General features: G+C 51.7%; 1 protein-coding gene across 1 annotated transcript in view; it reads right to left on the bottom strand.

The window, feature by feature from the left end:
- Window positions 1-13,489, bottom strand: part of NOXA1 (NADPH oxidase activator 1) — a 16,104-nt gene extending 2,615 nt beyond the window's left edge. Inside the window, exons 1-12 of the mRNA XM_029960464.1 lie at window positions 13,316-13,489; window positions 11,428-11,510; window positions 9,830-9,938; window positions 7,471-7,605; window positions 6,338-6,445; window positions 5,573-5,632; window positions 4,953-4,990; window positions 4,136-4,277; window positions 2,621-2,674; window positions 1,436-1,508; window positions 1,223-1,281; window positions 1-116 (exon numbers count right to left, since the gene is read on the bottom strand). The exon at window positions 1-116 is cut by the window's left edge and continues 17 nt beyond it. Coding sequence (XP_029816324.1) covers window positions 1-116; window positions 1,223-1,281; window positions 1,436-1,508; window positions 2,621-2,674; window positions 4,136-4,277; window positions 4,953-4,990; window positions 5,573-5,632; window positions 6,338-6,445; window positions 7,471-7,605; window positions 9,830-9,938; window positions 11,428-11,510; window positions 13,316-13,489 — 1,151 coding nt within the window. The remainder of the gene's footprint in view (window positions 117-1,222; window positions 1,282-1,435; window positions 1,509-2,620; window positions 2,675-4,135; window positions 4,278-4,952; window positions 4,991-5,572; window positions 5,633-6,337; window positions 6,446-7,470; window positions 7,606-9,829; window positions 9,939-11,427; window positions 11,511-13,315) is intronic.
- Window positions 13,490-15,637: the final 2,148 nt, after the last annotated feature.

A 15,637-nucleotide genomic window follows, 5' to 3' on the forward strand; every position in this document is an offset into this window, starting at 1 on the left:
AGGGCCGGCAGGGCCGGTGCCTGGCCCGCCCGCAGCACCACCGAGCACTCGCAGCATGCCCGCAGCACCACCGGCCTGGCTGAGCCCGGGGAGGCCTCTCCGTGGCTCTGGGGGATCTGCTGAGAGATGTGGCACTGTAGTCAGGCTGGTCAGTCAGACTGCAGAATCACAGAATGTCCTGAGCTGGGAGGGACCCCCAAGGATTATCCAGTCCAACCCCTGGCCCTGCAGACACCCCAACAGTCCCACCCTGTCCCTCTTGGGGCCATGGCCACTGCCGTGGGGAGCCTGTTCAGTGACCAACCACCCTCTGGAAGAGCCTGGACTGACTGAAGTCCATGGACTAAGAAGAACCTCGACTGACTATGTCGGCTCTCATATCCAAGAGGTGACACAGACACAACCTCTCGTCTCTGTGCTGCCATGTCATGGTAGAGCATCATCAAAAGGCAGATCTGAATTTCAGAGGGGTAACTATGGATTCAAAGCCTGGAATCAAATGTTCCTCCAATGACTCAGGAAACCTGTTTCTGGGTCTGATTGCACAGGTATCTCCCAACCCAAAAATTATACGAGTAGGATCCCAATTCCTCCAGTCAGCTGGAGAGAAGCAGCCACATTCCCACTTTGTGCTGCCTTCTGGCTGAAGTACAGCTGACAAAGCTACTCCAAATGTCCTTCAAAGAGGGGTGGCAGAGCTGACCTGCAGCTGGGGGACAGAGGTTCTGCCCCCAGGTGGACAGAGGAGCGATTGCAGGGCCATCACACACAGAAGTTGGCAATGACATGGAGGTGCCTCATCCCAGAATGCAAATATGAATGAACTGTGGTACCCAGACTGACAGGGACAGAGAATGGCACACGGCAGAAGGGGGAAGAGACAGCAGGGAGTTCAAAGACAGCTCTCCCTTGCAAAGAGTGTGTATGACAACAGCAATGTGTCTGGGGCTCTTAGCACCTTGGAGGGTGGCAACAGGTCGGTGCCTTGTAAACCTCAGCCCTGGACTGCCTCACAAAGTAGGATGGTCACAAACCTGGGAGTGGAGGAGCAAAGACCACATGGGAGCCTCTCTTTCGAATGAGAAAGAGGTCAGAGGAAGGACATTTTTTCCATGATTTTGGAGCAGCTCAGGAATTTTGGAGGGTCTGGGCAGGAATCTTGCCCTTTTTGCAGCCGTAGTGTCTTGAGGCTGTACCAGCTTCAGCTGGTGGAACACCTCACCTTGGAGTCCATCTGGGCACCAGCATCACTGGCAAAGGCATTTTCTCCCCCAGGAGGCTCTGCAGAACAGAACAAGAGCAGAGGAACAGCCCTGCAGTCAGCAGAGGCTGCTGGAAGCTTCAACACACAGACAGGGGATCCTCAGCCTCCCCACGACCCCCTGAAGGGTGGGTTTGGGCACAGTTTCACCCACTGAGGTGGTCCAGGGACTACCTGGCTTCTGCTTCACATGCAGGCGGCTGGGAGGCACCTGGGCAGGAGGAAGGGGGATCCCGTTGCTGATCTTCTGCAACAGAACAACACCAGAGAGGAGTGAGAAGACACTGGAGCCTGGACAAGGCTGATGCGTGATGGCTGCAGCCAGTTACAATTTGTGGGTGTAACCCCAGGGAGACCAGTTCACTAAATGGTGGGATGATGTGGATCACTCAGGCTCTTGTGGGCAGCAGGAGTGAGGAGAGGTTTGTGGGACACTTCCTTGGCCCCCTGGCCCTGCCTGGGTTGGTGCTGGAGCATGGGGAGGCTGCTCACACTGTGCTGAGGGCTCTCCCCAGCTTGGGCTGGTTCACAGTGAGTCATCCATGGAGCAAATGCCCAAGAGTGTGCTATGCTCAGGGATTCACTTGGAGAGGAAAAAATAATAGTAAAAAAACCCATAGCTACATCTGAACAACAACGTGCTTCAAAAATCCCTCACAGGAAACAGGGGTCTGAATCGCACCTTTCCACCCTGGCTTCAGACGGAAAACAATTGGGATAATGTGTGGATGTGCCTGTGGTGGAGATGGGAGATGAAGTTTTCCAAAGTCAAAGGTGAGGTGCATGATCTCAGGGCAGAAAGCAGGGCTTGCTTAAGGCATTCCTGTCCCACTGCAGGAGATTCACCTGCTCCCACTGTGCTGGTGAACTGGAACATGTGAGCACTCATCACCCTCTTCCCTGCTGCCTCTGGTGGCTGTAGCCATCTACGGAGCAGGCTGGATAAACCTGTGCCTCAGGCCCTCAAATTCCTCAGCCTATTCCAGTGGCTCAACTAATTACAGTGGGGCAGGAGAGCTGGGGCAGCTCCTTTTGTGTGTTCTGTCAGCCCATGGCAGGTAAGGGAGAACAACACCTAGACCAGGTTGTGATACAAGCTTGGCTACATGTCCAAGCCCACAGATTTTGCTGTAAAGAGATCCAGTGCACTAAAAAAAAAAAAAAAAAAAAGTCCCTTGCTCTTGACTGTTCTGTTTTTCTTGTTTAAGCAAACTTGGTCTTCAGTCAAGGGTCTCAGTGCTTCACACCCTACGTTTCTCTTACACAGTTTTTCTGTCCTGTAATTATCTTACAAATAAATGTCCCAAATGCATCTCTTGGTCCCCCCCCCTCACCCCTACTGCAAGGTTGCCAGCTCACCCATTTATCCATCCTTGAGACAGGCTCCAGGAGAGAGCTTGGGATGTGCAGCTTCTGTGGGACACAGAGCAGAGCAAAGTGAAACAGGAGCTGCTGCTGTGGCAGCCACAGCCCCAACCCCCCCAGTCCCTGTCACTGCCTGTCCCCCTACAGCCACACAAATGTGCCTGGGGGGCCTGGGTGACACACAGCCCCCCATGTGCCTCGTGCTCAGACACTGCTGAACAAAATCCAAGGGTCCTTTTGCACCTTTCCCACTGCTGATGGAGTGGCTGTAACACATCAGACACTCACCAATCCACAGACCCTGCTCCCAGGACAGATGCTTAGGCAGAGCATCTGTCCTGGAGCCAAGGACACCCAGGGACACGAGTCCAGCAGCATATCTGTGTCTTCTGACAATTGCTGCTATTAATTTCAACTGATCATTGTGAGTAATTGTTTGCTTACAATGCTTTTTTTTCGGTCCAGAGTCTATTATTTTACTTTTCTTGACTTTGAATTTCACCTGACACTTCACTGAGTGGTCAACCAGCACATCCAAATACTTGTATGACTCTTCACTCTGAGCTGCAGATGCCTCAGGCTCTGTTGAATGGTTTGATTGTCTGTCATGGAACATGGTCAGCTTAAGAAGCACCATATTACTACACCTGTTACTATAGCACTTAGGAATTTGCTAAAAGTTTATGTCACAGCAGATTCACTGTGGGTACATAATTACTTTGAAAAAAAAAAAAAGAAAAAAACCAACCCTGTTCATTTATACCCACTATTTATTCTGTATTTTAACCTGTTACCAGTCCTCAGAACGCTGTGTCCCTTGCTCAGACACCTCACTGATTTACAGTAGTCTTGTGAAGAATCTTTTGACTGTTTTGGAAAGACAGGCAGGTAATACATTCACTGGCTGAACCTAATCCAGGTATGCAATGGCTCTTTTAAAGAACTGAAGCAGACATGTGAGAAAAGGCTTCTGCCAACAAAAGATTTTTCATGTTGTTGTGTTTATCTATTTCTATTCAGTCTGTTTACCCTACAGTTCCCCAGGCTGCAGGAAGATGTCAGATTTGCTGGGCTTTAATCCCTTAGTTCTTCTCTAGAGCCCTTTATAAAACCTGCCTGCATAGCTGAAACCCTCCCCAAACCTCCCCAAAGTTAATTTAACAGAGGCATTAGGGTAAAGAATGACCCATCTCCTCAGCTCCCTTAGAGCTCTCAGGTGACAAAAACTACTCTAGTTGGTGGTCCTTGGTGAGGTCTGATGTCCCACATGATTCAGCAGTAGGATACTGGATGACGGAGAGCACGAGAGCCCAAAAGGTGCCCACATGGAACTGCAGAGGTGAATGGCAGAGGCTGGTGGGAGCCAAGTGTCAGGAAATCTCTGGTATGTGGAAATGAGCTGCTGAACTCACCCCCTGCTCTGCAGGGCTGCAGGTGACCCCGAGGGCCGTGCTCAGAGGGCCATGGGCTCTGCTGGGGGCTGGGCTGTGCAGCCCCCTGTTCTCTCACCTGTCCATCGTGGATGGCTGTGGCCCAGCCCTCTGCTCCCCTGCTCAGCACAAACACCAAACTGCCGCCCTTCACCACCGGCTCCTCCGACTGCCCGGGGCAATACTGGGACAGCACTCGATGGTATCCTGCCTCACTGTCCCTGTGGAGAAAGAGTGGGAGCACCCTTACTAACCCTGGAGTGCTGGTCCAGAACACTGCACCAATCCCAACTGCCACATGCCAGGAGTTTCAGGGGTTGGGAAATCATGATTTCCATTGCTACGCTTTGGTCCAACTGTGAACAAAAGGAGCTTGGAAAACACTGATTTCCCAAATGTAGCTGCATTTTCATTGTACTGATAAACATTCTCCAGATCAAAACAATTATTAAACTCAGGCCCGAAGTACTGCTGGTACAATATCACCAAAACAAATTACTGTCATGGGTTTTGAACCTGATTTTGGCTCAGCACAGCAGAGCTGGGAGTATTTGGAAGCCTTGTCCTGGGAACCAGGATGGGACAGCTGAGCATCCTCTGTCACAGACCTGGGCATGTCCCACAACCTGCTCTTTCATTCCTCAGCCATAGCATGATCCATGCCTGCCTCCCAAGACTGCTGAATCAACCCCTGCAAATTGCCCAGAGATTCTTGCATGAAAGATTTCAGGGACCACAGTGTCCTTTACATCCACACATGCTTGTCATTCACCCCACCCTTGGTGAGAAGTGGGTGTGGATCTCTCAGTCTTCACCCAAAGACACCAGGGAACAAAGCATGACTTTCTGAACAGAAATAGAGAGAGGAGAGTTAGACCAAGGTGGACAACACTCACCGCAGAGCATCAGCACTGGGTTCATAAAAGCCTTGTTTCTGTGGGAGAAACAACAGTACCTGTTTATAACACTGCCTCGTCCAGCAGCAGTGCCACCTTATCTCCTGTCCCTCTGAACACCACACTGAGGTATTTTGTCTTTACTCTTGACCCCTTTTGTCACTCCACACCACCCAGACAGAAGTCTGCTGCTCCAGACCTTAGCAGGACGTACCTTCTGTTTCTTCCCCTCCCTCTTTACCTCATCAGGAAGCAAGTAACAAAATCTCCTCCCCCTCCCTTGGTTCGAGGAACTCTTATCACAGTGCAAAGCAGCCTCTCTGAGCTCATGCTCACAGATTTAATGAAGTGCTGGGCAAAGGCATGTTGAGCCCAGTAAAGTCTCCACTGCTGGTGAAGAGTCAAAAATGTATCTTCAAGGGGCTGGAGACTCCCATCACTGAGTCCCTTCCAGCTAGTACTGAGCCCACTGCTTGGCTCTGAACATCCCCATGGAGCCAGGCTGACAGTGCGCTGGTTCTTTCAACAATACACTCTTCCCCTGATGTGTTAGGGACTGAGCCCCTGCCTGGAGCTCCATGACAGCTCCATTCCTCCTTTCACAGCTATGTCCTGCTCACCTGAGGCCTGAGAGGCTCAAAGCCAATGTACTCATCATTGGGAATGATGGACGAGATCACCTGTTGGAGGACAAAGTAACGAGTGAGTCCAGGCTGGATGAAGAGACTCCCAAACTTCATCCAAGATTATCTACTCAGACTCATTTCCTTCTGACATCCTAAGGTTAATAGAGCAATGTACACAGTGGAAAAGGCAGAGTTGGATTCCCAAATCAGACCACATTTTTTAAAGTCTTTTCAAGCTTTCTTTAAAAGCACATTGAATGAATTACTTTCCCTTTTCTTGCTTCCTGTTAGAGCTCTTTGGCCTGTGACGCTTCTACTGACTGCACTGGTCACAGAAGGGATCAGAGAAATTTTCTGCTGGCTTGTGTTAAGGGATGTGACAAAGCATTTGTCTCCCAAGTGCCCACCTGTCACACTGGGAATGCAGGACTGAGCTGGAAAAATGTGCTCGTCTTCAAAACATCATTGTCAGCAAGAGGGGAACCATGGGTTCCCTGAGTACCTGCTTGGCCCTTTCAGACTTTAAAGTGACCAAAATTGGGAAGGGTTTTTAGTCCCAAAATGCATTTTTGATAGAAGAGGTGGCAATTCTAACAAATTTTGGCTTCTGTGTCCCATGTGTCTGGACTGGCTGCAAGCACTGACCACCCTGCTCCGGGGTCACCCCCAGCACAGTGGCCAGTAGCACGGCACTCTGGAGTTGGCAGAGGTGGGATTTTAATCTGCTGCTGTTAATCTTAAAGATTATGTGCCTGTTACCTTGGGTTTACCCAGGAAATCTTTGGAATCCAACTGTTCAACTTCCTTCTTCCGTGGTCTGAAAAGTTCCCCAAGAGGAACCTGCATGGGCTCTAAAAACAGGCGGTCCTAGGGCAGGGAAAGCAGATAAGGGAAAAGCCATCATCAATTGATATTAAATGAAACTTCAGAGCAGTGAAAAGCAAATCCAGCTTCCCCAGGTGTGCAAGAGCAGCTCCAGGAAGACATTGGGGCAAAAATTACGGCTATGAACTTGCCAAAGGCACTCAGGGTCAACAAGCACATGCAAACTGAGAGCTCAGCAGCCACTCCCCAGTGTGGAGTCAAGGGCTAACATGTCCATGGGATGGGTGGGAAGGGAGGCAGTGCAGGAAGGTTTATTGAACAATTTTCTAGACAGTTTTTTAATTTGACTTCAAATGTTTTCTCTGTTCAGCCACTGAGTAGCATGCTAATAGCAAATATAAATAATACGCTGTTGTAAAGTACAAATATGATGCTAAAGAGATGACTAGATTAAAAACAAAGTGATCATCTCTTGAAAAGTATGCAAATAAGGAAGTATGAAGGTAGCAAACTAATGAACTGCCCAGGAAGAGTTAAATCAGAGATCTGCAAATGTTTCCTGATCATAAAGGAGTCTAACAGGAAACTATTACTTAGAAGCAGCCCTAGAAACCCTTTCACACCCTCCTTAAGCTCTACATGAAATTGGCATTAATATCTGAGCTGCCACCTGAGGCAGCTGTTCCTGAGGCCAAAGGGACTGAAAGGAGTCAGCCACTGTCACCTGAAGGGAGACTCTCCAGATCTGCACTTGTAGGGGTTCTGCACTTAAAACACTGCACAAGGCAACTGAGTGCCTGAACAGGAGAGACCAGGAAGAAACTTCCACAGCCTGACGAGTCACCCCAGAAGTCTCCACTGTGGTGTTTCTGGGCCATGAAGCACCTGGAGGTGATGGAGTTCCTCGATTAGCACTGGTCTGGCAGAGCATCACCAGCAAAAGGCTGGGACTGGGTTAGCAGGTGGATAGACAAGAACATCCAAATGTACAAGGATCAGCACACTCCCATCTCACAGTTCTTTGCTGAAGCCCAAAGCACATACCCAGGAACTCAGAGTGGTCTTACCTGCACCCGCTCAAGGGCCAGGTCCAAGATTGCTGTTCTTCTCTCAGGTCTCCACACAACAGCCTTCTCTAGGGTGACTCTGGCCTCCTGCCACTGCTGCAGGTGGCACTGCACTGCTGCAGTGCTGTACAGCACCTGGAGTGGGCACAGGGGGAGGGCTCAGAGGGCTGGGACCACGACACCCCCAACATGACCTACTGAACTCAGCCAAGAAATAGGGACCAGGCACTGAAACACCACAAAAACAGCAACGAGAAAGGCACTCTGAGCAGCACAGTTGAAAAAACGTCATAATCAGAGTGGAAAAAGATAGAGGTGTGGGTGTGCTGGAGCTGCTGGCTCTGGTCAAAGCAAGGAGAGACATGGGGGCACCAGGTGAAGAGTCTGGTGCCACACAGTTTAAATATGATCCTTCCTGCATCTGAAAGGCCAGAAAGCTTTTCTTGTGTTTCCTTCTGCATGCAACTAGGTGATATTTTTTGTAATTCTGACTGCCTGTCATTGCAAAATAACTTAACTGACACTATTTCATGTTGTAGTGGGCTGTGAATGTGCAAATTGTCACTCGTTACCCTTCAGCAGCATGTCAGTCTGTTCAGTGCTGAAGTGCAGGGTGTGGGAGTCTTGCAGACAAGGTGTTGGGGAGCCTTGGTCTGTGTGCTGAATTAGGAGTGGGAGATCTCTCCTTGTCACTGGCCAGCAGTCAGTGTGTGGGAAACCTGCTGGGCTACAGGCAGAAGAGAGGCCCAGGAGCCACAGCTCGTTATTGTCTGTGATAAGGTTATCAGCCTGTGAGCTGCTCTGTGTGTCTGGCTGCAAGCCCTGCTCGGGACAGAGCTGCAGCCAACGGGATGCTTTTCTTCACTCCTTAATCATGACAGCGGGGACTGTTTGGGGGTGTGGGGAATGACAATCCCGAGCATGCACAAGAACTGCAGAGGTGCTCCCTCTTGGAGAGGCAAGGCAGCAGTTCTCAGTCAGAAGTGTCACAGCCTCGCAAGAGGCAAATATTTCTGGATTTTCACAGCATACATGTATCTCCCATGAGAAGAGCGGCTGCAGCGTGAGAGGCCAGGCACGGGGAAAGTTGATGGCACAGTTCTGCTGGAGGATTATGTTTGTGTAGTTTGAAAAATGAGCTGCAGGTAGATGTAGGAGCCAGACACAGTTAAATCAGGATGCTAATCCTGAGTCTGGAGGGCCAGCACATGTCCTGGTGACGTCTGGAGTGAGGGACTGTGTGTGCACATCATGAAGGGCACAAGCCTGCCCTGGATGGCCTCAGGGCACTCCTGCAGCCCTGGCCCTTTCAAAGGGAACCTGTCACCTCTAAGTTAGCTCGGAGAAGGCAGCACTGGCATTGAAACTGTTAAAACCAGGGGGGTTTGGGTAATCTCACAGATGCCAAGGAGAGCTTCTTCCTGCCAGGTATAAGGTGCATGAAAATTGCTGATATGCTTGACTGGAGTTACACAATAACTCCTCACTCCCACGGAATTAAGGAGTTAAATACTCTTTCCTGTATCTGCTTTTCAACCTCTATGTGTGGACTCAGGACAGAAGAAGACAGAATGAGCTCTTGCAGTAAAGGACAGTTTCTAGGAGTCTTTTACTTTCCAAATATTACAAATATTTACAATCAATTCAGACTTAGAGCTCTCTGAAACAGGATGGGGCAGGTAGACTCTGTGTAACAGTAAGAGCTGCAGGGTGAAGTGTCACAGAAGAAAACTCAGCCTGCAGCCCAGGGGGTAAGTCCAGGCACAGATGGAATATTAAGATCAGTTGCTGCAGTTGGAAAGTCAGGCTTTCATGCACCTGGATTTCCTAGACTCTGCATTATGACAAGTTTCGTTCTCATCTGTCTGTATTTTAACCTATTTCAGCTCTTAGAGTTGAGGAGTTCACCAAACTGACTGTAAATATTACACAGAATCCAGACTGGTTTGGCTTGGGAGGGGACCTTAAAGCTCATCCAGCTCCTATCCCCCTGCCATGGGCAGGGACACCTTCCACTATCCCAGGATGCTCCAAACCCTGTCCAACCTGGCCTTGGACACTTCCAGGGATGGGGCAGCCACTACTTTTTTCTATGTATAGAGAAGATAAAAACCCTCAGTGTACAAATTCTTGTGCACTTGCTCTGAACAATTTTATTTTCCAAACTGTGTAATTTTGCCAAAATCTCCAAAGATGACATTGTTTTATGACTTTTATGATTAAGTTACTTAAACAAAAAGTGCAAGCAGAAATTTTGTACTGTTCTTAGGTATGGTCTTAAAAAACTCTTGGGTTAGTAATGCCTACTGCTGAATCCCCCAGCAGAAGGGCAGGATTGCTGAGACAGGCTGACTCTTACCTCCCAGGCATAGAGGATGTGCCTCAGCCCCAGCTGCTTGTAATCGATGAAGGGATTCTGTCTTAAGTGACTGAAGGCCATGTGATAATCAGAGAGAGCATCTTCAAACCTGCAGCGCAGAGGTGACAGAAGAAACTGAGGCTAAAAAAGCTGAAGACTGTTTAAGGAGTTCAAAAATACAGCAGATAACGTCTTCTGCTCTGTAAGCCTGGGTGGGGAGAGCTGCACCAGAGCTGTGTCATCTTGTGACCAGTCCTCTCCCTGTTGGTAGACAGCACACAATGAACATGGTGTGTCTCTCCTCTGGGATTACCTGCACTGCTTTACTGACTGGGATGAACAGGAGGCTTTGATCCCTGGAACAGTCACAATTCCAAGGAGGAGAAAATGTAAAGAACAAAGACTAACCACCGCTGTGAGCTCCTTGCCCAGGCAGTGCTGTCCCAGCACGTGTCTGGGAGGAGTGAGGGCTGTGGGAATGCTGTGGGAACCCCACTGATGGTGAGCAGTGAGGGCATGGCCAGAGAAGTAAGAGCAGAAATTTAGAACAACTCCAAGGATAAGGAGGGAATTAGTCTGCATTTACACCAGCTACACGTCTGAAATCCAAACAGGTTCCCACTGAGGCTGCAGGTGGGGAAAGGAAGGGTCCAGGAAGGGCTGTGCAGTGGGTACCTGACCAAGGGCCAGGGAGCACAGACAGGAAAAGGTGCCCAGGTGAGTGGGGGGGTGGGAGCAGCATCTGGTGAGGGAAGGAGCCACGGGGTGCTGGTGGCCACCAGCTCTTTGGGCAGGAGGCAGGTCTGCCAGCTGTGCTGCCCCTGCAGTGTGTGTGTCCTTGGGGCACAATGCTCTGCTTCTTCTGGCTGTAGAGCAGCTCCAGTGAGCCAGACAGGGCTCCACCACCCTGGATTGGGGCTCTGTGGGCAGAGGCACAGAGCCTGGAGCTGCCTGACAGCACAGCTGTGAGTGCAGAACTGCTCACTTTAACTCCCTCCCAGAAATTAAGGTCTGGAAAATACAGGGAAAATAACAGGAAAGAGAATAACTGAAGCTCAAAGGTAAGAAGAGATCTTCAAACCTGAAGAAAATACTTCACCCACTTCTCTGAGCAGGATGCCACTGTGATTTAACCACGGAAACAATGAGTAATCAATCCCATGACACTACTGGAGCAATCTCAATCTTTTATCAGCTGTCAGCAGAGTGTGGCAGTCAGACACTGTGGGCAGACTACATTTTTAGGAAGGCCAGACTCATGTGTGTCATGTGAAGACACACCAAGCAGCCCAATTATATTTTTTTAATTCCTAAAGAAAATCTGAATGGCAACATAACAACCTGGCAGCCCCAGGAGTCTCTGTGTGTACAGGACAGCAACGTCATGTGTTAGCCACCCCTGGGGCCCCAGAGTTGTGCAGCTCTTACCAGAGATAGGACTTGCTGTGACACGGTTTGCAAGGCCAAAGTAGACTCTGTGAACTATTTAAGATTGCTGGAAGAAGTGAATTTTAGAATCATAGATCATTTAGGTTTAGTAATAAAGCATGGCTGGAAGGAGAGAACCAAAGACTGCCCTGGCTTTGCACCTCACTCACATTTCCAGCTGCAGGTGGACCAACCCTCTCTGGAAGTAGCCCACAGCCAGGGAATTGTCCTTCGCCACGGTCTGATCGAAGGCCTAAGGAGGAAAACACAGGCACATCCCCAGGCTCAGCTGGGATCTCCCCCGTCCGTGCCTGGGCACACACACCCAGCCAGTCCTGCCCGGCTGCCCTGGCAGAGGCAGTCCCTGTGTCCAGCTCCCAGGGGCCGCACACGGCCACGAGACATCTTTCAGGTCTTGGCTCCCTACGAGCTGAGCCTCAGGTTTTTATCCCTCCTTGCTACGATGGACTGGACATTCATGAGCTACACTGGCCACCTGGCATCTTGTACTGGGAAGACTGTGTAGCCCGGAGCAGTTTGCTGGGACAGGGGGAGCAGTGGGATGGGTCAGGCCGGGAAGGCTGCGTGAAGCACATGATGGGAGCACACGAAAGGGACGGAGCTGCAGGGCTGCACACAATGGCCTCTAAGTCAGTATTTCTGGTTCAGTTCCATGTCTAAATACAGGCAAGCACTAGCAGAGCTGGCAGCAGCTCGTGGCTGCTGGTTCAGAGTAACTCTGAGCTGGGAAAGCTGTGTGTCATCCTGAGACACTGAGGAGGTGTCCTCCTTCCCTTATCACTGCAGAGACTGCATGGAGATAACAGCTCCTGAAACCCAGACTTCCCTGACACTGCCTGGACAGGGATAGCACTGCAGGATGAAGATATGCAGCAGGAGGCCAGAGAGTGACTGTGTCTCCTGATGAGGTGGTGCCTGGTTTCCGTGACTCCAGAGCACACCTTACTGGCACTGTCTGCCTGACTGTGCTATAAATGAAATAACCAACAACCAACCATTGAGCTACACGGAAGTAGAGCTGAGCTTCTTCCCAGGCAGTGCCCATTGATTGGGGCTGAAAAGTCTCTCTTGGGCATTCCTATGACATGCTCAGTGTGTCCCCAGTAGCAACTGCCCTGCCCGTGGCCCCACGGCTCTGCCCCAGCTCCTACAGCACAGACTTAGCTCCTCTTTCTGCTGTTTAAGGAAAGGCTTATCTGCACCTCCTTACTGGGCCCTGACAGACAGACACACAGTCAGATGGATGTGCAGACATGCCAGGTGCTGTCACAAAAAGGCTTTTCCTCAGGGCAGCTGCTCTTGCTTCCCAAAGGCAGTTTTCCAGCACAGCAGCTTCATTTTGTCAGTCTCCACTGCAAAGCAGCACATTTATTTTTTCAAAATACACCTATCTCATTTCTAAATCCATGCCTATGTAACAGCTATTGGACACCTTCTGCCTGCTTTGATTTAAAGCTACAATGCAGTAGAGGTGTGGTTTTCACATTATAATGAGCTAAGCTCATCTAAAACGTATTTAGCTTTAGTAAAACTTTAGGTACATTGCCAAATGTGGTTTCTAGTATCTAATTTAAGGTTTCTCTGTTCCTATTATCTCTTCACTTCCAAAACTATTTTGCAACACCTTGAAATTTCCCATTTACCTGGGTTTTCATAATATCTATAGAACCATGGAATCACAGAATCATTAAGGCTGGAAAAGACCTCAAAACTCATCAAGTCCAAACATTAACCCAGCACCACGGACTCACAACTAATCCACATCCCCAAGTACCACAACCTCTTTAACTTCAATCTTTCTAAGTTTTCTACGATTCACTCTGCAAAATCTTTTCCTTAAATCACTCATCTCAAACCTTAAACCCTCGCTCTCCACATTCCTGCCGGGCACGCAGGACATGGAATGCTGGATTAACTCGAGTTGCAGCATCGTCCCCTCAAAGATGGACCTGGGGGAGCCGCGCTGCCCATCGCTGTGACCGCCCGTCCCCCTGCCCGTGCCCTCCGACCCCTGTCCCCCTCGGCCCGGTCCCTCACCCTCAGAGCCGCCTCTGGCCGCCGGGCAAGCAGCTGCACGCAGCCCATGTTGAAGCAGATCCGCGCCGGAGGGTCGGGGATGGCGCCGAAGCTCTCCAGGGCCGCGTCCCAGTGCCCGCGGTCCGCCGCCCGCACCCCCTCGTGCCAGCGCCGCACCAGCTCCCGGTACGCCATGGACGGGGCTCACCGGGGTTCACCTGAGCCTCCATCCCTGAACCCCACCGTGGGGCTCACCTTGAGCCTCCCTCACCTGAACCCCCACCTGGGCTCACCTGCCGGGCGGGGCGGGGCACGGGCGAGGCCCCTCCGCCCCCTCCGCTCCTCCCCCGGGCGGCGGAGCCCGCCCGTGCCCGGGGACACGGACACGGAGGGGAAAAGGACACGGGGATGGGACACGGACCCCTTGGGGGGACACGGATCGCATGGGGGCACAGGGACCCGGGGAGTGGTCACGGACCCTGGGAAGGGAAACGGACCTAGGGATGGGACACGGACCCCGGGAGGGGACACAGAACCTCGTGAAGGAAAACGGCCCCCGGAATGAGTCATGGACTCCAGGAGGGGACACAGAACCCTGGGAAGGGACACCGACTCTGGGAGGGACACACGGACCCCGGGAGGGGACACGGACACAGGGATGGGACACGGACACAGGGATGGGACACGGACTCCAGGAGGGGACGCGGACACAGGGATGGGACACGGACACAGGGATGGGACACGGACAAAGGGATGGGAACGGACACAGGGCATGGGACACGGACCAGGGATGGACGGACCCCGCGAGCTCGTCGGGGTAGAGCGGGAGGGCGGCGGCTACACTGAGCGGGCAGCGGTGGATCTGCTCGCTGAGGGCCGCGGAGGGCACCTGAAAGAGCCAGCCGAAGCGATCCTGACCGTGTCCCGCCTGCGCGGCCGTTTTGGGGCTGTTTTAGCTAATGTTGGCCACATAGCTGTGCGCGTCAACTACAGTAACGCAGGTATGGCGCTCAGGTAAATAACGGTAGCTTTCCCTGCCCGCCCTCGCTCGCGCTGGCCGCGGGCGACAGCGCCCCCTGCGGCGCTGGCACATCGGCGCGGCGGAAAAGGAGACCGGCGGGGGGCGCGAGGGCTGGCGCGGGGAGTTTCCGGGCCGTGGGATTTCCCGCGCGGAGCGGGGACGCGGCGAAGGTTTTTGAGCGGCGGGCCCGTCGGCTGACGGCCGGTTCCCGGGCGGCGGCAAGGTGAGTCCGGGGGGCCTCGGCAGGGCCGGGCAAAGGGCCGGCCGGGCACCGCGCTGGAGGGGGGGAGCGGGAAGCAGCGCCGCACGGGGAGCCTCGCACGGGGCCACGCCGGGGGTTTCGCTCGACTAAAGCCTCCAAGTGTCCCTGGCCCTCCCGGGGCCGTGCCGGGGCCGGAGGGGGCTGGGAGGGAGCAGGGAGCCCGTGTGTGCAGAATCACAGTTACAGTAGTTAATTACACACCTTGCAGCCCCAGAGCGGCCTGGCAGGTCACAGTGAGTTAGTGACAGATGTCAGGGGAGCCAAAGGAATCCCCGCAGTCCTGTGAGTGGGGGCTTTCAGACAACTCAGATTTAGACAAATTGGTTGAGCTACCCGTCGCCAATTTTTAAATGTTGTGGAAAACGGGAAAGTAAAGTCAGAATCACAAAATCGGCAAGGTTGGAAAAGACCTCTGAGGCCATCGAGTCCAGTCTGTGACCCAGCACCACCTTGTCACCCCGACCATGGCACTGATGCCACCTCCAGTCTGTCCTTAAACACCTCCAGGGACGGGGACTCCACCACCTCCCTGGGCAGCCCATTCCAATGTCTCATCACTCTCTCTGGAAAGTCCAACCTAAACCTCCCCTGGTGCAGCTCAAGACTGTGCCCTCTTGTCCTTGAGGGGCTGGAAATCCACACCTGGAAAGATAACGTGTTTTAGGAAAATACAGTTTGTTGACCTTATGTCAGTAGCAGGAATAAAATAAAATGAGCAGGTGAAGCCTCGTAAATAATTAGATGCTGCAAATACAACAAATGTAGAGATTAAAAGCTGAACAACATGTGCTTGGCAAAGAGATTCCCCCTTCTTGAGAGGGGTTTGCAGCATCTGGCTGAGTCAGCTGATGACACACTTAGTGTCACGTACTTGGAATTTTCTGAGGAATTGTACTCTAATGTGACCTGACAGTTTAATTAAATAAAGGTGGTGTGGCAAGGCAAAGTTAAATATTACCTTAAGAGCAAATCCCACATCATTTGTTAATTGTGAGCCATAAATGAGTGGGATTCAGCTCCTTCACTTCCCAGATCCATGTTCAGGTGGGGCCTGAGCCCA

Source organism: Manacus vitellinus, unplaced genomic scaffold, assembly GCF_001715985.3.
Source record: "Manacus vitellinus isolate BGI_N305 unplaced genomic scaffold, ASM171598v3 scaffold_27_pilon, whole genome shotgun sequence".
In the NCBI taxonomy this organism is placed as follows: domain Eukaryota; kingdom Metazoa; phylum Chordata; class Aves; order Passeriformes; family Pipridae; genus Manacus; species Manacus vitellinus.